The 8671-nt window shown below is 54.5% G+C and overlaps 1 protein-coding gene across 1 annotated transcript in view; it reads right to left on the bottom strand.

Moving 5' to 3' along the window:
• Positions 1-8342, bottom strand: part of HCFC1 (host cell factor C1) — a 24956-nt gene extending 16614 nt beyond the window's left edge. The window contains exons 1-2 of the mRNA XM_014533249.1: positions 6969-8342; positions 34-182 (exon numbers count right to left, since the gene is read on the bottom strand). Coding sequence (XP_014388735.1) covers positions 34-182; positions 6969-7161 — 342 coding nt within the window. The 5' untranslated portion in view covers positions 7162-8342. The remainder of the gene's footprint in view (positions 1-33; positions 183-6968) is intronic.
• Between the last annotated feature and the right edge of the window lie 329 nt (positions 8343-8671).

Raw genomic sequence — 8671 nt, 5'->3', positions numbered from 1 at the left:
ACAACTGTAAGGAGTACATCAGGGGCCATTTACCTGGAGCTCGTAGAGGTCATTGCTGTACTTCCCATACTCTACCATTCCACCAAACACCAGCAGGCGAGTCCCGTCACACACAAAGCCATAGGCTGCACACCCAGGGGGGATGTCCCCTCTCACAGCTGGGATGAACCACTGGTTGGTTGCTGGTGAACAAAAGGAAGCAGATGTCAGAATGACCCGGGAACTCCCAGAACCAGAGTCCTTGCTCTCTTACTCCCCAAATCCACCGGCCTATAGAATATGGTCCAAGAAAGGAGGGGCTGAGACAGCACCTCTATTTCCAAGGCTATGGCACTTTCTCCTTTCAGCATTCAAGTGCCAGCCCTCTACCTCAGCTATCTTCTAAGCCTCTTGACTTCAGAGGCCACCTCAAAGCAGCCTGCTTCGCATCAAGTTTGCCTTAATAAGCCGGAAGTCACTGACCAAGATAATTCATCAGCTTCTGGGAACGTGGCCACCGACTTCCTTCCCCTACCGCTCGGTGGGTCATCAGAAAGAAACTTTTAACACCCAGAATACTCTCTCAGTGGCCCCAGGCTCCTCCTCCTGTGGGCCCATGACTGCACCTTTAAGTGGCTGAAAGAGCAACCGGTACTGGTTGGTGTGCCCCCCCCCCCCTCCTTGCAGGTGCAGGGCACCCAAGGGAAGCTAATCAAGGCAGCATGGCCTGTGGGGGTGGGGCACAAGGCCACACAAGAACAATCTCTGCTGGTGTCTCCTGGGTAATGGTCCACATCCACCTTCTCCCGTGCCATGCCCACACCCCTCCAGAACACCTTCAAAAGCCAGAGGTGGCAGCAGTAGCATAAGCTGTGGCACCTAACAGTCTCTGCCGGCCACAGAAGCTTCCCCAAAGCCCATCACCTCTAGCTGGGGGTAGGCTCAGGAGGCCACCAAGGAAGAGGATGACAGCGAAGCCAGGCAGCAGAGAACTCATGGACATGGACAACAGTGTGGTGATTGGGGGGTGGGGAGAGGTAGAGGGAGATGGGTGGAGGTGGAAGAGGGCATAGAAGGGATAAATGGTGATGGGGAAAAAAGTCCAGCCAGCATGGCTCAGTGGCTGAGCATCGACCTATGAGCCAGGAGGTAAATCCTCAAACTGGGGGTCAGTCTCAACCCTGCTTGCTTCCATGTCCCTAAATCTGTTTTGGTCAACATGAGCAAGCAAAGGGATTGGGATATGGATGAAAACGTAGCACCCACTGGGATCTGACTGGTGTAGACTGCCTTTGTCAGGCGCAGACCGAGCAACCATAGCCCTAGACCAGCCGTGGGCAAACTACGGCCCGCGGGCCAGATCCGGCCCGTTTGAAATGAATAAAACTAAAAAAAAAAAAAAAAAAAAGACCGTACCCTTTTATGTAATGATGTTTACTTTGAATTTATATTAGTTCACACAAACACTCCATCCATGCTTTTGTTCCGGCCCTCCGGTCCAGTTTAAGAACCCACTGTGGCCCTCGAGTCAAAAAGTTTGCCCACCCCTGCCCTAGACACTACAGCTGGATTTCCTAATAAAAATCTTGCCAAACTACCACCACTTAAAGACTATGAGTCTAGCCGGCATGGCTCAGTGGTTGAGCATCAATCTATGAATCTGGAGGTCACAGTTCGGTTCACTGGGGTTGTGGGCTCGATCCCCAGTGGGGGGCGTGCAAGAGGCAGCCGATCAATAATTCTGTCTCATCATTGATGTTTCTATCTCTCTCCCTTCCTCTGTGAAATCAATAACAATATATTAAAAAAAGACTATCAAACAAAGATCAACTCCAGTTAAGAACTAAGAACAAGCTGTGACATCAAGATAACATTTTGTCTTTGACCACTGTCTTTTGAAAGGGCCAGTGTTTATGTCCTCCTGGCAGGTCACAAAGTATTACAAGTTGACTTTATTTTGTAAAAAATCTGAGTTAGAAACAAAGGTGCTAGATCTTCATTGTAACTGGCCTCTATAATTTATATAAAATATATTGTTTGCCTATTCCTTGTTCCTTTTCTGGTAACTTACAGATTTAGTTTTCTTTTGTTATGTAAAATATTGGCTACAGATTTTACTACCCATGATAAGAAAGGACATACTGTTATGTATTTATATTTTGCCATGTACTGAACTAAATAAAAACGACAGGGGAAAAATAAAATGATAAATAAAAGCACAGCTGGACCTCCTGAGACAGTTACAGCCCTTTAGGTCACTCCCCACCACCCAACTCTACAGGTTGGTGTGGAAGAGGCAGCCCGTCCCCCCTCTGTGGTTTAGCTGAGTCACGGGGATTTTAGGATGCCTAGCACCAATCCTCCTCTCCCCTCCTCTGCCATGTTTCTAGCAGAGGTGCAATGCCGTACTGCCTGCCATGCGCATGCGCCCAGACCCAGGTCCCGGCTCACTGCCTTGCTCTCATTCCTCGTGCACATACACACCAAGAAAAGCCAGCAGCTCCCCATGCCGAGGCAGACCGCCCTGCATGAATGGTCCCTGAAAAGGATCTCATCCAAGTTAGTGGGATAAAAGCTGACAGAAATCACTGAGATCATCTCAGCCAACGTCCCTTAATTGATAAAGGAACAGAACCCAGGAGGGGAAGTAACTTACCTGAGGTCACAGAGCAAAACAGACACTGACAAGAACCTCGTCACTTAAAGGGATCACTAGATGCCCACCTCAGGGCCCCATGAACAGGGAGCCATCAGCCACCTTTGCTCACCTGAACACCCTTGTGGCTATGGGGCCATGGACCAGGGCTAGGACAAAGCTACATGGCAAAGGGAATCAGCCCACCACTTTCCCAACACACTGCCAGACTAGAAGTAACCTGGGATGCCCTAAGAGCTAACAATGACCAGCACATTCTATGGTGCCCAAGAGGTCCCAATCTTGTTCTAGAACACTCCAGGCAGGGCAGTGTTAAGGTACGAAGTTGTGAACTGCCTCTCTTCGTTTCATCCCCAGCCCCAGTTCGGCCCCTGAGGTGGCACAAGCAACCGTCTCTTAAACATGACAGCTGCTCGTAGTCACCCCTTAATACTATTACCTCTAGCTCATCGAGTGGGGAGTGTCGTGCAACCTAATCTTTGGGTCTCTCGTTCTTGATATGCTCTGGTTTTGTCCCTGCTCTCAGCTGGGAGGGGGCTTTCAGGAAGGGAGGCCGCCTGCACCTGGGACCCTTCATGGGATGGCCAGAAATACGATTCCACCTTCTCTCCTCAACAAGCCTGAAACCCCAGCTTCTGTGTTTTATCAGTTCCCCCACCCCTTTCCATGTTGTGCCAACTCTGTCTTCAGTTGCTGCTGCCCCGTCAGCCTCTACAGCCTCTACGCGTCACCACCTAGAGACCCAAACCCCCACAGCGAGTAGATGGTCCAGCCGCACCAGCTGCCTTTTTGTTCGCTGTCACGCTGAGGCACTTCCTGTGTGGCAGCCCCGGTGCCGGGTGCTGAGAGGCACAGAGGAGACAGCTCGCGGACTCAGACTCCCAATCTACTAGGGAAGCTGCCATGTCCTCCTCCCACCATAGGAAGAGCAGCCAAGAAAGAGGTTTGCAGGGGTGATGATGGGGGGGGGGCACTTCTCAGAAGAGGGGACCATTGGAGCTAGGCCTCGAAGGGTGAACGGGATTTCCCGACACATTAAACTAACAGGGCCAATCAGGAAGTGACTGCAAGAGCCATGTGGGGAGAGGGCCCAGAATGGAGGGGGAACAGATTTGAGACAAGCTTGGTTCAGCGACTAATTAGCTACAGGGACAGAGGAACTGGGAGGCGTCTCCAAGGTGGTGGTCTCCGTCTGTGAAGGAGGAGACAGTCTAACGGTCTCCGTAAAGGTCTGTACTCCTGCCAAACTCCGCAAGCAGCTGGTGGGGTGACCCTGGACCTGTCACTTCCCTTCTTGGCCCCTAATTTCCTCATGTGAAAAAACAAGGAAGTTCTACTAGATATTTTCCAAGGCTCCTTCCAGTTGAAACAGTTGGCAGACCTTAAAGAACCATTGAGGCCAACCAGCCTTGGGTGGCTCCTTTGGCAAATGGCTATGTCCTCCCCTCACCAGGTCCCACCCCACCCTGTCAGCATCAGGTCTTCTGATTAATCCGCTTTGCTGGGCTGAAATAAAATTCCCCGAGGTCAAGGACGGCTACCCTAAGACCTCCCAAAAGCCAGTCAAGTGTCCCACAGCTGCTGTAGTGACTGTCGAAGAGGAAGAACAGACACTTTCTCACACACCTGCCACTCCTCATTCCCTTGTCACATCCCCCCCCCCTTTGTTGAGCTAACCAAACCAGCAAAGTGCCTAGCACCTCCTGAATGCACCCCCTGGAGTCTTTTATCTTAGCAACAGAGAACGCTGGCAGCTCAGTGAGTCTCTGAGCTCTCATCCAGTAGAAGGAAAAGTGCAAGAGAAACCTCAGGACAATATGCTGACCTCATTTAAAACAAAGGAAAGGTGCCCGGCCGGTGTGGCTCAGTGGTTGAGTGTCGACCTATGAACCCGGAGGTCACAGTTCGATTCCTGGTCAGGGCACATGCCTGGGTTGTGGGCTCGAAACCCAGTGTGGGGCGTGCAGGAGGCAGCCGATCGATGATTCTCATCATTGATGTTTCTCTCTCCCTCTCCCTCTCTGAAATCAATAAAAATGTATTTTAAAACAACAACAAAGGTAAGCAGAAGGGCAGCTGTGGAAGCAGCAGCCAAGGATGAGGGGCATCTGGGCCACGCTGGTGGGAGGGGGGCAACACCAAGCCCCATCTTTCCAGAGGACATAAGAACCTTGCAGCTACAGGAAAGGCCAGAGATCTCTGCACCATTGTTTGAGTTATGTTATTTGACCGTATCTGTCAGAGCATAAACACTCAGGAGTAGGGTCGCTAGTCGCTCTCCTGAGGAGTCACCTAAGGAGTTGACTAGGGCAGTATGCAAAGTGCTCCCCTGGAGGAATCGGGGTGCAGCCCTTCTGGATGGCTGGCTATGCCCGACTACCCAACATATCCTTACAGGCTGGGGATGAATCAAGGCTGAAGCCACCAGTTCATTATAATAAACTAACGAATATGCAGAGGCCCCAGGAAGAAGTGGACTTTGGAGTTGAGTTGATGCTAATTAGGCCCCTGCCCTACTTTCTAAAATGGTATTTCCCTGCCAAGGAGCCTGCTCCAGGCCTTGGGAGAATCAAGTTGATCCAAGGAGCTGAGGTTCTGCTCAGGGCAACGGCCTCTCTAAAAACAGCCCTGCCCCTCAGCCTTACCTTACTGGGCTAATTGCTGCCACCAGCAGCTGTCTGAGCTGGCACGGAGCACCACCAACCAGCCTGGCCTCGCTGGAGGCAACAGGTGCTGAGACCCGGAATGCAAAGGGTCACTGCAACCCACCAGCCTTTGAAAGTCAACTTGGTCAGTTGGGGGCAACAAACCTACAAGGTTCAGAGAAAACTGCACTCTGTCCCGTTGCCACTCCAACTTCTCCCTCCGGCTGCCAGCTCTCCACCCCAGGGCAACCTCAAAGCTGGAGGGGGCGCCACAACTCAAGGACCCTATACTTCTAGAGCCTGGGGGGAGGATGGATCTGGAGCACAAGGAGTTTTGCTAGATATGATAGCAAGACGAAAAGAGCTGGTAGATGGCCCTGGCCATGTCCCACCGGAACCCATCTACCTTCGGCTGCAGAGGGGAGCTCCCTAAAAGATATTGTCTGACGTAGGGGAGGGGGGCTTTCCCCTGCCCATCCAACCCTTGGTCCCTCAGGCTCTCACCCAGAACACAACAGACACAGGCCCAATGTTCCCAGTGACAACGCCTCAAGCCCCTCCTTACGAGCAAGGGGAGGTGCTACGGGCCAGCAGCCATTCAACAGCCCACTCAGAATGAGGCAATAGGTGTGCAAACCAGGCCAAGTGGCCACCGTGGGGAGGGGGCTGCAGGAGGATGCAGCCAGGCCCTAGAGACCCAGCAAGGACACCAGGCAAAAGGCTGAAAGCCAGCCACAGGCCAGCATACCCAAAGACAGAAAAGAAGCCCAGTCCAGTGTTCTTTCGGCCACCCAATCCCGCACTCCTCCCCCCCCCCGCCCCATAAAACTAGGCCTTGGGTTTGGGGGAAGCATGAACATGGGCAGGTAACCTCTTTCAACCTCAGGAAGAGGAGAGTCAGGTAAGGGACCACCTGAGCCCGCTGCGGGATCACTGGAATTCATCTTACATCGGAGGATCAAGAAAACCGGCAATTTGAAGACAAACATTGCAGAAGTAAATGCCAAGAGGGAGGCGGCAATGCTGCCTGATCTGTGGTTCCCCAAGGCTCCTGCACCATCTCAGGGAGGTTACCCACCAAACACACAAGCCCCCCACCCCCGCCCAAATCGGGATTAGGCTGCTGGACTATGCCCCTTTTCTCGAGACAGAACTCATCTGTAATCTAGAAGTTGTCATCTCTCCCGAATGAGCACTAGGGATGAATAGCTGAGCAGGCGCAGGAGGAAGGAGGGAGGGAAGGAGGGGGTGGGAATTAGCCTGCACCAAAGGGACGCATCCGCCAGCCCGCTCGCCCGGGTAACGGTGTATGTCTGAAGTCACCACCGCTGGCGACGCCCCCGCACCAGCCGGACTAGACGGTTCCTCTTCAATAATGAAAGCACCCCTCAAACACAGGAATCAGGGGGTGTAAGAACGGGGGAAAGAGCAGAGAAACGAGGCAGAGCAAAGGGTTGTGGAGGGAAGAAAGCAGGCTCAGTGTGGAAGGAGAGGAATGGGAGAAGGGGGAGAAAAAGGAGGGGAAGAGAGAGAAGAGAGGTGTGGAAAAGGAAGGAGACAGAGGTGAGGAAGTGATGGATGGAGGGAAGGAGAGGAGATGAAGGGAGGGAAAAGGAGGGAAAGGGAATAGATGGAAGGAGGGAAAGATCCCAGGACCGGGCGGGACCGGGCGGGCTTTTTGCACTCACCCGTGTTGTACACGTGCAGTTCATCCACTATCCCCTCGTTGCCACCGCCGAACACCACGATGAGCTCCTTGATGGCCACGGCGCGGTGGCCGTGACGGGGTCGGGGCACTGGACCCGACCAGCCTACCACTCGCTTCCAGCGGGGCTGCAGGAGCACCGCTGCAGAGTTGGCGGGCGACACGGCCGAAGCCATAATTCCGGGAAAGGGCGCGATGGGGAAAAGTCAAAGAGCGGGAAAGGAGCCCCCCAATACCTCCCACACACCCCCTTTCGTCTAAGGCAGCTCTCACGGAAAAGCAGTTCCTCACACAGCGGTGGACGGCTCCATGGAGGCCGCCATCTTAACTATCCTCCTTCCCTTCGGCTCTTTTCCTTCTTCTCTTTCACCCCGACTCTTAAAGAGCGTCCCGAAACAGTAGAGCGGCTAGGCCCGAGAAGCTTGAGGCATACGAGTCCAGCCGCTCTGACTACTTGCCCGGGAGCTCCTGCTTATAAGCTCGGGCGGGAGGACCTGGGAGCCGCCATCTTGAGCCGCCTCTCTCTCCTCCCTTCCTCAGTCGTAGCCCACACCCGCCGGAAATGGCGGAGCCCCGGCCCGGTTCCCACACCCCCCAAGTCCCCCGCACTGGCCGGCTTCCGGGGCGGGTGGATAGGAGCCACAAGCGCCGCGGTTGTCCCAGTCCCGCCGGTGCTCAGACCACAATTGTGGGAGCCGCCATCTTGAGACCGTCCCGTTTCCCCGCCCAGCGCTTAGTGCAGCCGCCGCTCCCGAAACAGTCTCGACACTCGTAAGGAATAGAGGCGCGCCGGAGGCCAGTGGAGCAAGCTCGAATTCTCGGGGACTGCTCAGAGGCTTGCGCCGTACGGCTTGTGAGGTCTTGAACCTCTCTCCTCAGTTCGCCTCAGCTGCTCAGGCTGCGCCTGCCGCCCTGGGAGCCGCCATCTTGAGATTAGCTCCCCCTTCTCCCCTATTCTCTTCTTCCTGGGTCAGTTCTTCCACTGCAAACAAAACGCAAGGCAGCGTCCGATCCTCGATTCCCACCTTATGACTCCTTCCCACAGGAGCCGCTTCAAAAGCCAGAGTTAGGCCCTGAAGTGACAACTGTACGGCATGAGGAGCGGTAACGGCAGGGTGCTCATGCCTCCTCCCTGGGAGCCGCCATCTTGTGTGAAGAAGTAACAACTAAACATGGCGGCTGCGACGGTCGGGCGAGGGGGCGGGGTCGGATGACGTCACTGCTCCCCCTCCCGCCTTCGCTCCGTTTCGCCTCTGGCTTCGCCTCTTAAAGGAGCCCCCGCGCTGCCCTGAGGCGAGGGTCTGGGGTCGCTGCGCGCTTATCTCGGGCTTAGGCTGCGCCCGGGTCAGGCGCAGGCGCGCCCGCGGGCGTCAATAGCGACTTTCAGCACAAAACAAAGATGGCGGCTGCGGCATCTAGGGAATACCCGGATGAGAATGCTTCTGACGAGCTTGGCCCCGCCCCCCTTGGGAACTGTTCCCCGAGCCCTTGTAGGGACACACGCCCGAGGAATTGCCTTTATTTAACAGTGGGGACAAGACATTGGTTGCTGAGGGTAGCTGACGGAGACATTAGAGTCTCGCCTCGAGTCAGGCAGCGAACGTTTCGCCGCTCCGTACACCCAGCGTCCGCCGAAAAGGCAGCTCGAGCCCCATGCCGGGGGAGCTGGAGGCGGGGCGAGAGGGA

Source organism: Myotis brandtii, unplaced genomic scaffold, assembly GCF_000412655.1.
Source record: "Myotis brandtii unplaced genomic scaffold, ASM41265v1 scaffold959, whole genome shotgun sequence".
Taxonomy (NCBI): domain Eukaryota; kingdom Metazoa; phylum Chordata; class Mammalia; order Chiroptera; family Vespertilionidae; genus Myotis; species Myotis brandtii.
Note: the sequence above shows the minus strand (reverse complement) of the source record. Positions and strands in the feature narration are given on the sequence as shown.